The following is a 16,827-nucleotide window of genomic DNA, read 5'->3' on the forward strand; positions in this document are numbered from 1 at the left end:
AAATGCATTGCAAGCCCGGAAGACGAGGGTGGACTTGGGCAGGCGCCGGGCCTACTCTGCAAGCCTCCACCACCGCCGCGTCCCGCCCCTAGTTCTGGCCAGAAGGGCGTAAATTTCCCAACTCCAGGAATCTGTGGCATAGAGGGCCAATAACCACAGCTCTCCCAGCACCCCGAGGCTCGCACCATGTGGAGATGCAAGCAGGCAAGACCCCAGCACATCAACTCCGAGCAGGACCAAGGCAAGCAGCCGCGGCAGCAGCCAACTCCAGAGTTCGCAGATGAGGTCCCAGCGGCGCCGGCGGCGGGGGAGCCGGGTCCACTACATGACACATAGGGCAAACAATAACTCAGCTCACTGCAGGAGGAAGCTGGCCATCGAGAACACTATGGCCCTGTTGGGTATGGATGGAAAAACCCTGTTCCTGTCTGTGGAACCAGTACACCAGTGTGCTCAATGGTGGCCTGGCCGTGAAGAACAACGAGATCTCTAAGATCCAGAGTGGTAGTATTCCCACCCTGCCCATTTCCCTGGGGGCCAGCTCTGTGGCCCCAGCGCCATGATCTCCAAGATGGACTCCCAGTCTGGGGGCAGTGCCGAGGTGGAGAAGCCAGGTGTTGCCGACAGTGTTGCCAAACATCAGTTCCCTCACTTCCTGGAGGAAAAGAAGATCACAGTCAGCTAAGCCCAGGTGAACCTGACTGCTATGAGAAATGCAGATCCTGTGGAATGGATGAAAGCTGGACTTTTTTTTAATTTTCTTCAAGAACCCATGTCCTCTTTTCTTTATTCTTACTGATATGCAAATGATGTTTATGGTTGTGACCTCAACCTTGAGCAGTCCTACAATCATGATTGTTGCTATGCTGCTTTGCAAAAAAAGGAAAAATTGAAAAAGAAAAATAGGCATACCAAAACCGACTGAAATCTGTTTATTTCTTTTTTTTTCTTTTGGAAAGAAGCGGGTCTTGCAAAGTACCTTTGTTACTTGTGACAAACTGTATGTATACATAGAAGCTTTGTACAACTTAGAGTGACTTTCCAAAGACTGTTGCCTCTTTCAGGGTGAAACAGTTGGAATTTACTGCACCCTGGTGGAAAAGACAACTACTTAGCCTAATTGGGTGGGGGGGGGGTACACTCTACCTCCAGGGCAACCAAATGTGCATAAGTAAGTGGATGGACACCTTCTGCTTAGGGGCCTGTTTTACCTGACCTTCGAATCCTGTGTCCATCCTTTTTATTTTTAATTTTTGAATGTACTTTAAAAAACAAAAACAAAAAAACAAAACAAAACAAAACAAAAAAACTCTAAGGTTGTAGAATAAACAAAATTCATTCAACCTTAGAATCTTAAGTAGGATGCCCTTTCATGGACTTATTTTAGTCCTTAGGGAGCCAATGTGTGTGTTGCTGCTTATTTAAAGACAGTTCAAAAAAGAAGCTCATGGAAGGGCGTACTTCTATCGCAGGTTCACATTTTCTTCTTCTTCTTCTTTTTTTTTTTTTTTTCAATTTCCCCAGTGCAACTTATGTCCAGTAATAATGGAGATTTTTATTTTTCCTTGAGTTGTATGAAGGCTACGAAGTTGAAACAGGCAAGTCCTGGGTGTGAAAGCTTTAATTTATCTACCTCATTTATTTTTTTATGTTAGTAGCAATAGTCTTTATTTTCCTATTTTATAACCGCTGAAGTATTCCCAGGCCCTGTCTTAACCTAAGAGTTGACTTATTGGTGCAGACATTCTGGATGTCTTTGCGATTCCTTTTTTAAATCTCCTTTTGTGCATGTGATAATGTAGAGCAGATGCCGAAACACTGCTCTAGTGGTTGAATGAGGAAGGAGAAAGAAGAACCCAACATTGGGGCCGAGGATTCTTTCCCTCTGTTTGGATGGCCCTTGTTGAAACGTGGATCAAGAATGCTACCCGAAGTTTTGTCTTAGTTATTGCACCTGGCTTTAGGATCCAAAAACAAAAAAAAAAAAAAAAGAAAGAAAAGGAAAAATAATATATGTTTTTGCCAAGTTGTGCCTTTCCTTCTGGAATTGTAAGTGAACACAGTCATAGCGCCTGTTGACACTGTGATACAGATATTGTTACGGAGACCACCCCAGTGGCTCTCACTGCTGAGCTCACAGTGCCTAGTGAATGTGTGACCAATGGAGAAACCCCTGTAGGAATTGCTGATGGTGTTTGTCTGTTGCAAAATAAACTTTGAATGTTTTATTTTCCACTTAAAAAAAAAAAAACTAAGCCTTTTTAAAAAATACTAACTTTTTAATTCATATTTTGCATTTTGAAATCTGGCGATCCCATAGGACAGACTTTGCAGTTTATTTACCTAAATATTTTTAAGAGTTTAAATACAATTTATTTATTTATTTATTTATTTTGGGGTACTGTGAATTGAACTCAGGGGTACTCGACCACTGAACCACATTCCCAGCCCTGTTTTGTATTTTATTTAGAGATAGGTTCTCACACAGTTGTTTAGTGCCTCGCAGTTGCTAAGACTGGCTTTGAACTCGCGGTTCTCCTGTCTCAGCCTCCAAGCTTCTGGGATTACAGGCGTGTGCCACCACACTCGGCCACAACTTACTTTTAAATATATTTTTAGTTATGCTTAAGAAAAATTCACATGAAGAATAGATTCTAATAAAAAATAAGTCTTGATTTCATAATGACATTGAATATTAAAGTTATATCTGTGTGTCAGGGGGAGGGGGGTGCTGAGGATGGAACCTAGGGTCTCACACATGCTCCACAAGCATTCTACCCCTGAGCTACATCTCCAGCCTGAAATTCTTGTGTCATTCTTTAGGGTGAAGAAAAGTTCACTTTTATTGAGGACTGTGTTAACCCTCGCTCTGTCACCTTGTTGGTCAAAGGACCAAATAAGCATACTCTTACACAAATCAAGGATGCCCTAAGAGATGGACTTCGTGCCATCAAAAATGCCATTGAAGATGGTAAGATCTTTTTGTGATGGATATGGACCTCACATATTTTTTAATTAGTAGTAAATCTGTCATGATATATATGGTATTTTAAAAGAAAAGAGTTGTTACTATTTTTTCATTTCACTTTGGAAATTGTTTGGGTTGTAAATATTTTTACAATTTTTACAATATTTTTGTGTTGTTTGGGTTGTAAATATTTTTCCTGCTGGGCACAGTGGTGCATGCCTTTAATCCCAGCAACTCAGGAGGTTGAGGCAGGAGGATCTTGAGTTCAAAGCCAGCCTCAGCAAAAGTGAGGTGCTAAGCCACTCAGTGAGACCCCTGTCTCTAAAAAAAATACAAAATAGGGTTGGGGATGTGGCTCAGTGGTTGAGTGCCCCTGAGTTCAATCCCCAGTATGCAACGTCCCCCCCCCCAAAAAAAACCAGATTTTTCCTTTGAAATATTCTTAATATTCTGCTGTCCTCCCTAATTAGTTTATGAAATGAAAAAGTACTTGACTTAATGATATAATGTCACTATTTTTAGAAGTCTAATTGTATTTTATTAATTTTTTTGTAGTTATAGCTGGAAAGTATGCCTTTATTTATTTTTATGTGGTACTGAGAATCAAACCCAGTGCCTCACATGTGCTAGGCAAGTGCTCTGCCACTGACCTACAGCACCAGCCTTAGAAGTTTATTTTTAAAAGCATGAAAATTTTAATAGTTAGAATTCATTCTGTTACTTCAGGTGCAGCATTATTTTATGAAAAATTAGGAAGGAATATTAGCATTTATTATTTATTAATAATTTATAACCAACTTTCTTCTGAAAAGGATTTGGGGTAGATAACTTTATTTAAAGTAGGATGATAGGCACATGAAAAGATTTTCAACATCACCAGTCATTAGGGAGATGAAAATCAAAACCACAAAGAGGTACTCTTTCTCAACCTCTAAGATGGGTATAATAAAAAAGCTGGACAAGATTGTGTTGATAGAATGTAGAGAAACTGGAAACTGAATGCATTGCTAATGGAAAGTGTTGGAAGATATATAGTTCCTCAAAAAACTAAACATGTAGTTACTGTATGACTGAACAAGTCTTAGGGATATATGTAAGAGGGTTGAAAACATGTTCACACAAAAACTTGCACACAAATGTTCATGGCAGCATTATTCAAAATAGCTAAACATGGAAACAATCCAAATGTGCACTGGCTGATAAATGAATAAAAATGTGGTAATTTCATGATAAGAGTATTATAAAGTACTGATATATATTACAACATGGATGAACCTTGAAAACATTGCTAGGTCAAAGAATCCAGATACAAAAGTCCTCCTATATGCTTTCATTTATGTGAAATGTCCAAGAAAGACAAATGCATATAGACAAAAAAGTGATTAATGATTGCCAAGGACTGGGAAGGGGAGAAGAGTGATTGCTAATGGGCACAGGGATTTTTTTGGGGGGGGAGGGATGCTGAAATGTTCTGAAATTAGTGGTGATGATTGCAGTCTTTTTTTTTTTAATATTTTTTAGTTGTCAATGGACCTTTATTTTATTTATTTATATGTGGTGCTGAGAAACGAACCTAGTACCTCACACATGCTAGGCAAATGCTTTACCATTGAGCCACCACCCCAGCCTGATTGCAATGTCTTGTAAATATTATATATATATATATATATATATATATATATATATATATATATATATATATTTTTTTTTTTTGGCACCAGGGATTGAACTCAGGGGCAACCACTGAGCCTCATCCCCAGCCCTTATTTGTATTTTATTTAGAGATAGGGTCTCACTGAGTTGCTTTGGGCCTTGCTAAGTTGGTGAGGCTGTGATCTTCTGCCTCAGCTTCCTAAGCCGCTGGGATTTAGGCATGCGCCACCACGCCCGGCAATATATTTTTTAAAATACTGAAAAGTACACTCTAAGAGGTTGAATTTTATGGCATGTAAGAAAGATAAGAAACATAAATAATGGTTAGATTTGTTTGATAAGCAGAAACAGATATGAAATAATGTAAAATTAAAGTTGAAGTGGAAAGTTAGAACCTAGAGAAAAGAATATAAATAATAGCAAATATAATAATGTTAATATTTAACCACTATGAATCACTATTAATATTTAAGTTACCAGAATATACATAGATTTCATTACTAAAAAAAGAGAAAATATATTAGTTCCTAATTGGAAGAAATATAGGGCTTTATATATGGGTCACTGGCTGCTTATTATAGTCAGAAAAATTTTGTTGCTATTTTGGGGATTGAACCCAGGGGCACTTTAGCACTGAGCTACATCTATAACCCTTTTTATTATTTTAGTTTAAGACAGGGTCTTACTAAATTGCCCAGGCTGACTTCAAATGTGGAGATACTTCTGCTTTAGCCTCCCAAGTCACTAGCACCAGCATACCCAATTTTTGTAGTTACTTTTGATAGACTCTTGAAGCCTTTGGTAGTTACATTCAATTCTTAGAATTTAGAATACATAGATGGATGAATAAACTAGTATTTTTCTTTATCACTTCAACCACTTATTTTTTAAAGAATTTTATTAAGATATAATTGACATAAGGAATCGCACATATTTAAAGTGAACACCCCTGATCATCATCTCAATTGAGATAATAAACATATCCATCACCCCAAAAAGGTTCCTCAGTGCCTATTGATAATTCCTCCCTCTGCTTCTCCCCATGCCACCCCATCTCCAGGCATTCACTGGTCTGCTTTCTGACATTACAGATGAGTTTGCCTTCTGTAATACTTTATATGAATGCAATAATATAGTATGTTCTCTTGTTTTATTAATTTTTTAAAATTTTTTTTAGTTGTTGACAGACCTTTATTTTATTCATTTATTTATATGTGGTGCTGAGAATCTAACCCAGTGCCTCACATATGCAAGGCAGGTGCTCTACCATTGAGACACAACCCCAGCCCCTGTTCTCTTGTTTTATTATAGCTTCTGTTTTAAAATATTTTTTTAGATATTGATGGGCCTTAATTTTATTCATTTATTTATATGTGGTGCTGAAAATCAAACCCAGTGCCTCACACATGCTAGGCAAATGATCTACACTGAGCTACAACCCCAGCCCTTAGTATAACTTCTTTGATACTCATTAATTATTTTGAAATATTTTATCTTTCTGTAGTTGATTTTGTTTTATTGTTAAATAGGATTCCTTTGTGTGAATATACTATAATTTATCCATTCACCTGTTAATGGAATTTAGTTAGTTCCAGTTCTTGGCTATTACAAATATAGATGCCATGAATAAGCCTTTTACGGATATGTGTGTTCATTTTTCTTGGATAAATGCCTAGGAATCCAATGGCTATGATAGGTATTTATTTAATTTTTTAGAAATTGACAAACTGTTTTGTAACCTTTACATTACACCCATCATCAGTGTATGAATATTCCTGTTATTCTCATCAATACTTGATATGATAGGCTGTTTTAGCCTTTTGAATATTAAACAAACAAACAAATTAGGGTTTTAATGTGCATTTCCCAATGATTATTGATGTTGAACATCTTTTTATGTGCTTGTTATCCATGTATCCTTCATAAGGTTTCTGTTCAATTTTTTGTCCTTTTTGAAAATTAGATTGTTTTCTTATTGTTGAGTTTAAAAGTTCTTTTATGTTATAGATTCAAGTACTTTGTCAGATATATGATCTGTAGAGTTTTATCCTTCTCTGCCCATAGCTTGTTATTCTCTAAAGAGTGTGTTTCAAAAGAAGTTCTTAATTTTGAGGAGGTCTAAGATCAGTTTTCTTTCTTTCACAGATTATACTTGTGGTGTGGTATCTAAGAAATATTTACCTAACCTAGGGTCACAAAATTTCTCTTATTTTTTTTTCTTTTTAAAATGTTATTGTCTTAAGGTTTACATTTGGTTTTTGCTTACTTGCTTGCTTGATTTCTTTCTTTCTTTCATGGTGCTTCATGGGAGAGCAGCACGTCACAGCCAAATACTTTTATTATAACATTAAATGACTAAAACTGCTTATTCTGTAAACATACCGGTTTTCTGTGTCTTCAGTTCATCTTAATCTATTTAGTTCCCAGCATCTTTTGAAAACCTCTTTTGAATGTGGAGTTATTCATTTCAGAGAATAGCTCTGCTGCCTTCCTAATGGCAGTGGGGAAGGTGTTTAACAGACACTGCTTTGTAGCAGAGATCCGTGGCTGCCTTTTTTTTTTAAACATTTATTTTTTAGTTGTAGTTGGACACAATACCTTTATTTTATTTATTTATTGTTACATAGTGCTAGGATGGAACCCAGTGCCTTGCATGTGCTAGGCGAGTGCTCTACCGCTGAGCCTGAACCCCAGCCCTCCATGGCTGCCTTTTGATGACAAATTGTAAGTCTTCATCAGGACTAAAATATTATCAATCTATCTATCTATCTATCGATCGATCTATCCATCTATCTATGTCGGAGTGGCCTTCATTTCAGAGGTGTCAGTCCTAGGTGGCCAACTCCATTGCTTTGGCCAGAGATGAGGCACAGCACATTGTGGTGGAAGGGTATGGTAGAGGAAAGCAGTTCAGGACACGACAATCAGGAAGCAGTAGGTCTATGATTCATTTCAAGTTAATTTTTGTATATAGTTCAGGATATGGATCCATGCTCATTTTTTTCACATATAAGTGTTAAATTGTTTTAGCCCCATTTCTTGAAAAGAACACGTTTCACCACCAGATTCCCTTTGCATCTCTATTAAAAATCAGTTGTCCAGCTGGGTGAGGTGATCTGTAATCCCAGTGACTGGGGAGGTTGAGGTAGGGGGATCTCGAGTTAGAGGCCTCAAAGTAAAAAAAAAAAAAATAGAAAAAGGCTTGGGATGTGGCTTAGTGGTTAAGTGCCACCCACATGAGGAACTTGTACACTTTTCCTACAGGTGATTATATCTAAGGATATTTGATCAAAGAAGAATATTCTGACCTCCAGGTACAGAGTATTCACCAAGAAACTTGGTTGCCATAGATTTGATCTCCAAAAATATTTTTAAACATTTTCCAAATCAACAAAATTTTAACAGTGGTTCATCTACTTAGGATGCCTGCTTCCCCCCAAATCTGGCCACATCACCTGTATTATGGATGTATTTTCACAAGACTAATAGTGAATTACTTTTATATTTGATGTTAAACTCCTGAGAGGTGAGGATTGCCCACAGTTCCTCTGAATGTGAATTTCTTTGTTGTCCATAAAGAAATCCTTACCTGTGCCTCACTTATTGACTCATCCTGCCATTTTTTTCTGTGACAAATGTTAAGAGTATGGATGGCTCCAAGCTGAAGTACCCCTCTGGAGACAACAGTAGTTTGGGTTCTGCTCTAATGCAAAAAACAAATACTTCATTGAGTCTCAAGAATTTCAATCCCAAAACTCTGCCCAAAGTATCTTGGCCTAAAAAGTTTTCAAATCAGATATTATAATTACCTGCTACTATAAATTATGAATAGCTACCTTTTCCATGAAGTCATAGAAGAATAAGGTGAAAGTGAAAAAAAATCTACAATTTATTTGCCAGAAAATAAAAGATGAAATTAGATGTTTATAGCCATTTATCTATACCATGCTTAATTATTATTTTTAAAAAATATTAGTTATTGATGGACCTTTATTTTATTTATTTATATATGGTGCTTAGAATCAAATCTAGTGCTCACCCATGCTAGGCAAGTGCTCTACCACTAAGCTACAACTCCAGCGCTACCCTGCTTAATTATTTAACTTCATAATGCTTTGTAGGACAACTAATTGCTCAGCTGTGTGATTTATTTGACTTCTATATATACTTAAAAATATTGTATGGGTAGGCAAGGTAATAGATCATGTTTGCATGGCTGATTGCGTTTTCCTCTTCCTCTCTTTTCCTATATGGTGTATCTTGCCAATCATTTTTTCCTTGGATAGGTTGTGTGGTTCCAGGGGCTGGTGCAGTTGAAGTGGCAATAGCTGAAGCTCTTGTTAAGCACAAGCACAGTGTAAAGGGAAGAGCTCGTCTTGGAGTCCAAGCTTTTGCTGATGCCTTACTCATTATTCCCAAGGTACAACCATTCTACTGGCCAAATAATAACTGGTTAGATCTAAAGATGTTTAATTGCATATTGTCCATACTGTTGAACAGTTAGCAGAGGAGAAAGACAGGTACTGATTTGTAAATCCTCACACAGTTTTATATATTTTACAACTCAAGCAGGGAAACTTTTGGGATAATAGCTCAGATCCTTTTAGGAGTTTCATGAAATAGCCTGATTATATTCTTGGTAGCTTTATCAGCCATTTGTTGGGGACCACCTTGACACGAGCCTGTTTTGGAGTGCGGGTGTCTCTCTCTCTGTTACCACAGGTCATGGCTGTCCTCCTGAAGATGAGGGGCAAAAAGGGGCTGCAAATATGCTTTCTTTGGCAAGTGGCTAGGAGAAATTGAGGAACATGTGGCTAGTGGACTAGAGAAAAAATACTATTCTCCTTTTTTCCACATTTAAAAGAATTTTTCAAGAAAGGAAATTAATGGGATGAGGGAACTCGAGTGTCCTCAGAATTTAGTGTGAGGTGCATAGGGGAAATGCTTAAATAAATAAAAACACTACTAAATAGACAATATTTTGATGTAGTTTAAGGATGGAATTCTTCAAAAGGAAATGATTACTGTATTGTGGATATATTTTCAAAAGACTAATAGTGAATTACTTTTATATTTGGTGTTAAAATATATATGTAAAGGTATTTAACACATGTATTTATTATTATTTTTATTCATAAAGGTTCTGGCTCAGAATTCTGGTTATGACTTGCAGGAAACACTAGTAAAAATTCAGGCTGAGCATTCAGAATCAAAGCAACTGGTTGGCATAGATTTGAATACAGGTAAGAAACTGAAGAAAAGTTAATTCCTTAGTAAAGAAAGAAGATATTCTTCATTGATCCAGATCTTATAGTAAGGGTGGGTGTTTGGGTGAATTTATTACTTACATATTGGATGCCTCTAGTTTACTTTTAGATCTCTTAAAACATCCAGAGTCATGAGGTTGTACCGTTTAAATCTAGGAAACTGGATGAGGTCACCTTGGGGATAAGTGCAGAAAAAGAAGAGAAGAATAATGGATTGAACCTTTGAGTACTCCAACATTAAGAGCCCAGGGAAAAGGAACCATTAGTACAAAAGAAAGAAAAATAGGAGAGTGTGGTGTCCTGGAGGACAAAATACACGAGGGTGTTATCAGCTGTGTTAAATTCTTCTGCTGGATGAGGCCTGGAAATTGACCACTGGATTTAACAACATGGAGGTCATTGATGACTCTGACAAAAGTAGTATTAAATATTGTTAGACTATACCAATCAACACTGATTGATTACAGCATAGTATTTAAATGTTTTATTTGAAGCTGGGGTTGTAGCTCATTGGTAGAGCACTTGCATATCACTTGCCTACACTGAACCATGAGCAAGGCTCTGAGTTCAATCCCCAGCACTGTTTAAAAAAATAAATATATATATATATATATATATATATATATATTGTGTGTGTGTGTGTGTGTGTGTGTGTGTGTGTTTACTTTGCAGGGGAGTCAATGGTACCAGCAGATACAGGAGTCTGGGATAATTATTGTGTGAAAAAACAACTTCTTCACTCTTGGTAAGTTGGTAGTAACATAAAGAGAAGTATCATTAAGTGTATAATTGATAACATTAAAATATTTCTATTATTTTTGTGACCATACAGTGGAAAAATTGTCAAGCATTTGAGAAGGTATGACCCAATTATTAAAACTAGCTTCTATAATTTTACATTCCCTTTTATATTTTGGTTGTAGCAGTATTAGCTGTAGGAAAGGTTAATCTCACTGTCTGAGGGGGAAAGGAAAGAACAAACTTCTCTGAAATAGTACCATCTGCATTGTGTGGAAAATCAAACCATGTACTTAACAATAAGCCTAGTTTTTCAGGAATATAAATCAGTCTTCCACCTTATCAGCAAAGGAGTTGAATTGTGATACAAAGCATGATTTGTATTTATAATAGCTTTGTCTTGTAAAATCTCACACTAACATAATTGAAGGAAAAAGTGCTTCATAGCTGCAGGTTTCGGGGGAAGGATAAGCACAGGGTAGAGGCTTTACTCACTCTCATCTCTTCCCTTAGCACAGTGATTGCCACCAACATTCTCCTGGTTGATGAAATTATGCGAGCTGGGATGTCTTCTCTCAAAGGGTGATGAAATGAAACCCAACTCTTCTGGAAGACAATTCAGGGCATCTGACATTCAACTGTTGTGGGATAGCATGGGCCATTCTTAATTTTTACAAAATAAATGTAGCTTATATATTATGGTTTAAATTGTCTCAAAGATCATCAAGTTATAAAGAGCCAAAGAAATGTTTTCACAGTAAAAGGATATAATGGAAATATTTTTTCAGAGTCCTAACTCCTTACTCTGTGTTTTGTAAGCTATTGCAATTTTTATAAAATAGAATTTATTATAATTGTTAGATATTTTGGGATAACTTTTAATTATTCAAATATGCAGCACAGGTTTTAGAATCTAAATAAATTCCCCATTTATCAGAGGGTATAAAGGTAGTAAGACAAACTGTTTTACTGTCTTGAAAGTCCTTCAGTAAATTCTTGTTGCCACTCTTTCCTTTTATAAATATAGCATCACTTTATGGATTGCATTGATTTACATTACCTGGTATTTATTTAATATCTTATATTTTACCTGGCTCTTTTGTGTATTTGATTTTATGTGTGATCAACAACTTAGGTTACTGTGCTAATTCAGATCTGAATATATAATGAAGTACTTTCACCTGAAAAGGTAGATATTGTTAGCATCAATTCTTTAAAATAATTGTTTTGGGCTTTGAATGCCACTGTTTTTTGTTCTTTTTAGTTGTGCATGACAGTAGAATGTATTTTGACATATTACACATACATTGAGTATAATAACTTCCCATTCTTTTTTTAAGTTATTTTTTAGTTGTTCATGGACCTTTATTTTTTATTTATTTATATGTGGTATTGAGAATCAAACCCAGTGTCTCACACATTCTAGGCAAGCACTGTACCACTGAGCCACAACCTCAGCCCATAACTTCCCATTCTTGTAGTTGTACATGACGTGGAGTTACACTGATCATGTATTCATATATGAACATAGGAAAGTTATGTCTGATTCACTCTACTATCTTTCCTCCCATCCTCCTCCCTTCCCTTCATTCCCCTTATATAGGATTACAGTAATATCTTTCATGTTCCAAACTCGAGAATTAATCTATTATACTTTTTAATTGTTATTAGGCTCCTTTTGGTTAACTTTTCATGGGTCTAAGGGATTAAAATATGGTAGGTACATTAATGGATCTTTGATCTATTTGTGCATGTAGGTTTCCCCTGGTTTAACACCTATAATTTTATAGTCATTTTTTTTTCACTTGAAATGTTGTCAATATCTTTCCAAGTCAATAATTACACTTCTGAACTGTCTTACATGGCATTTCATTGTATGGTTTCACTTCAATTTATTTTGAAAATAAATCAAACAATATCCTATTTCTATTATAAATTTTATGTTTATAAATAATATAATTTTATTTTTAACTTTTTAAATTATAAACAAAGATCTCCTTTTTAAACCTTATGCCTTATTCTGTAGTATAGGACTTTTAAAATGCTCATACCATGCATATTGCTGGACCTTTTCTATGTAAAATGTTTAAATTAGGAAATATTTAAAATGTAGAAAAAGGAGAGCAAATAATAAACACTTTGTACCCTTTACCTAGCTTTAATCAATAGTAACATTTTGCCATGTTTGTTTTTGATTTTCTTTTTAAGAAATTAAAGTGTGAATTTTAATTAAAGCATCATCTTTAACCACTCATACCCCATCATTTGCTTTTCCTATCCTTTACCCCTAGAGGTAATCTTTGACCCCGTGCATTTTTTTTTGTTTTTAATATATGTGCAAATATCTGGGACAGTGTAAAATATTCTTTTTTGGCTTGAAAAGTGTAAGTAGTTATCCTGTAGATATGGTTTTGCTGCTTTTATTTTCCACTTAATTCCACTAGGGGTTGAACCTGGGGCACTCTACCACTGAGTTACATCCCCAGCTCTTTTTATTTTTAATTTTGAGACAAGGTCTCACTGAGTTGCTGAGGCTAGGTTTGAAATCACAATCCTCCTGCTTCAGCCTCCCTAGTACCTGGGATTACAGGCATGTATGTGCCTGGCTTGTGTTTTCTTATTCAGTATTTTAGTTCCATTTTGTTTTTAAATTCCCTAAATTAGTCTTATAATAATAATTATTGTTTTATAAAGTCATTTCCTATTGTTTTTTTCATGTTTATTAATTTCTTTGTTCAATAGTACCTTTCTTGCAACTATTTTCTTCTTTTTGGGCTCACTTTCTGCTTTTGTCAGCTTTTTTGCTGCTGTGACTAGAAGACCTGACAAGAACAATTTTAGCAGAGGTCAAGTTTACTTGGGGGCTCATGGTTTCAGAGGTCTCAGTCCATAGACAGCCAGCCCCATTCCTTGGGGTTCAAGGTGCGGCAGGACATTAGGGAGGAAGAGAGTAGTGGATGGAAGCATGATGATCAGGACGGAGGAGAGAAACTCCACTGAGCAGATAAGAAACGAATACCCCAAAGGCACGCCCCCCAGTGACCCACCTCCTCCAGCCATACCCTACCTGCCTTCCGTTACCACTCAGTTCATCCCCAATAGGGGTTAATTCACTGATTGGGTTAAGGCTCTCATAATCCAGTCATTTCTCCTCTAAATCCTCTTGCATTGTCTCACACATGAGCTCTTGGGGGAATCCTCACAACCAAAATATAACACTTTATTTTTCACTTTCTCTAGATATATACATTATATATCTTATATATATATGTAAGATAAATATTATTATAAAAAGATAACATAATATATAATATATATATTATATATACATATATATGTATACACATATTTGTGTGTGTATGTAGGTATATATATATATGTATATATATATATATACACACACACACACACACACACACACACACACATACATACACCCTCATGTATGTATCTTTAATCCTTCTTGTGTAGGTCTGTTTCCCTCAAAAAATTCTTTATTGTGCCTTACTATTTTCATTGCTAATTTACCTGCACAGAGAATTCTGAGTTCTGTTGTTTTTTTCTCAGCACTTTTCAAAAATTAGTCCATTGTTTTCTGCACTCTCATTGGCAATTTATAAAGCATAGCACTTACTTTTACCCTTTTTTTTAAAACTTCAGGTATTATAATTTCATCATCCACACTTGAGCATGGTGTAGACCTAGGGTTTCAATTTCATATAGCATCCCTGAGCAGAGCACATTTTCTGCTTTCCGTTCTTTTGAATATATGCCCACAAGTGGAATTGATGGATCATATAGTAATTTCTGTTTTTAATATTGGGGGGAATTATCACACATTTTACGTACCCACCAGCAATATACAAGGATTCAATTTCTGTTCATCTCCACTGTTATCTTTTTTTTTTAGCAAACATTTTTATTTATTTTTTTACTGGTACATATCACTTTATTTTTTCTTCTTTCTTTATATATGACAGAGGAATGCATTATGATTTTTATTACACATTTAGAGCACAATTTTTCATATCTCCGGTTGTATACGAAGTATATCCACACCAATTTGTATCTTCATACCTGTACTTTGGATCATAATGATCATCACATCCAACCATCATTAATTACCCCATGCCCCCTCCCTTCCCCTCCCACCCCTCTGCCCTATCTATCATCTATTCCTCCCATGCTCCCTCTCCCTAGCCCACTGTGAATCAGCCTCCTTATATCAAAGAAAACATTCGGCATTTGGATTTTTGGGATTGGCTAACTTTACTCAGCATTCTCTAACTGTTGTTATCTTTTGATAATGGCCACCTAAGAGGTGTGGAATGGTATCTCATTGTGGGTCATATATATTCTCCAGCATTTTTGTTTGTAAATCAGGGCAAGGTAGAAAGTGGTCCACATTAGGAAGTCTGCAATGTGCTAGAACTGCCAGACCTATCTATGCAAATTGTTTGATTTTTCTGTCTTTTGGCGAGTATCCAACTTGTAAGTCCATAAAAATTTATGACAGTTCCCTTAAAAATAAAAAAGACTTTATCCTTAGATTGTTTCATAAATCTCCTGGTTTCAGTTAAAATATCATGAGCCAAAAATCGTTATCCCCCGTCTGCCATTCTCTTAACTGTTTGTTACCTTTTTTTTAACAGTCCTTTCTGTAACAATAACTATTACTTTGCAGTCATTTTATTGGTGCCATCACTATTGCTTTATGTTTTGATCTTGTCTCATAGTCATATAACACTGCTCTCCTAGCCTCCCACAGTACCACTGCTATCCCAGGGGTTTGGCTCTTGAACATAATTCAGTTTAATATCTGTAGGTATTAAGGCCTCCTAACAATCCATTCACTCTTCCTTTACAGCTGCCTATATAATTGTCAAAGAGATCTAGGGAACAAGGATACAATCATTAAGGGCATCCCCAGTCTTGCTTTCCTTATTCTATTCTAGATAGAGGTCTTTAGGATTACCAACGAGGAAATCAAATGCCCCATCAATTACATTTAATTTTCAATCATTCCTTTCCTGGTCAGATGTTTGGCTACACAGATGGTCCCTTCCATATAATGTTCAACCTAGGAGTTTTTGACTTTTAAGATTGTGTAAAAGTGAAATGCATTCAGTAGCAACAGTACTTCAGATTTTAATTTTTGATCTTATCCCAGGCTGAGAATATTCAGTGTGATGCTCTCTGGTTGCTGGACAGCAGCAGGGATCCACAGCTCCCAACCAGCCATCCAATCGCGAGGGCAAATAATCCGTACTTCACAATGTACTGCATTGCTAAGCTAGGACATTTGGTGTATCTGGTATATTCAGTGCATTTTGACTTATGATATTTTCAACTTATGATGAGTTCATCAGGATGTGACCCATTGTAAGTCAAGAAACATCTGTATAGCAAAGGGATAGAGATGGGAAACTGGAAGATCAGTTTTGTTTGACTTTAGTAGAAAACATATACTGCTAAGTGACTTATAATATGGAGTTGATCACACATTCCTGATTATCCTGCTCTTTAATTATTTCATAAATATTAGCCTTTCTTGAAAGAGGAAACTTGGGGACCTGGGTTGGGCTTCTACTGAGGGATGTTGTGGTCAAGGACAGAGAGAAGGGAAGTACCAGGTGGGGTGCTGGCATTTCCCTAGAACCCACAGATGGTAAGGAATGGTTTTCCCATTGGCCTGTCTCGCCAAGACCTTCTCCATGCTCAACAGAGTCGATGCCAGTACAGAACTGAGCTGATGACAGTCTTGATGAGCAATGACCACAGTTTGCTTTCTTCTGAGACTCTTAATGTTTTCCAATTGCTTAGTCCAAGAATCAGCTGGTGTAGCCCTATGTCTGTTCACTGCCTGGGCCAGGAGGGAGCCAAATGTCTTGTTGGACAAATAGCCTGTGGGCCTAAATCTGGCTCCTGTCCATGCCTTGGAAATAAATCTATATGCAGAGGTTAGGGAAGGTTTGGGCCATATGCTTGCCTAGCATGTATTTCACGAAAGCTCAAGATAAAGTAAGGCTCTGAAAGCAGTGAGCTTAAAGGGATCTTTCCTTTTGCCTCCTTCTATAGCTCTGGATATATATATATATAGACAGCATTTTTTTAGCAGGAGTGCTGTTTATTACCATGGCTCATTGTGCTTGACTTTTAGGAGGTTTTACATCCTGGTGTCCAGGCGTTAAGGCCAATAGT

The 16,827-nt window shown here is 36.5% G+C and overlaps 1 protein-coding gene across 4 annotated transcripts in view; it reads left to right on the top strand.

Moving 5' to 3' along the window:
* Positions 1-11,403, top strand: part of Cct6b (chaperonin containing TCP1 subunit 6B) — a 50,484-nt gene extending 39,081 nt beyond the window's left edge. For all 4 annotated transcript variants that reach the window (XM_013359816.4, XM_021728057.3, XM_005327771.4 and 1 more), the window contains 5 exons: positions 2,824-2,971; positions 8,908-9,041; positions 9,762-9,864; positions 10,561-10,633; positions 11,140-11,403. In XM_013359816.4, the coding sequence (XP_013215270.1) occupies positions 2,824-2,971; positions 8,908-9,041; positions 9,762-9,864; positions 10,561-10,633; positions 11,140-11,212 (531 nt within the window). In that variant the 3' untranslated portion in view covers positions 11,213-11,403. The remainder of the gene's footprint in view (positions 1-2,823; positions 2,972-8,907; positions 9,042-9,761; positions 9,865-10,560; positions 10,634-11,139) is intronic.
* Positions 11,404-16,827: the final 5,424 nt, after the last annotated feature.

This window comes from Ictidomys tridecemlineatus, chromosome 3, assembly GCF_052094955.1.
Source record: "Ictidomys tridecemlineatus isolate mIctTri1 chromosome 3, mIctTri1.hap1, whole genome shotgun sequence".
Lineage (NCBI taxonomy): Eukaryota > Metazoa > Chordata > Mammalia > Rodentia > Sciuridae > Ictidomys > Ictidomys tridecemlineatus.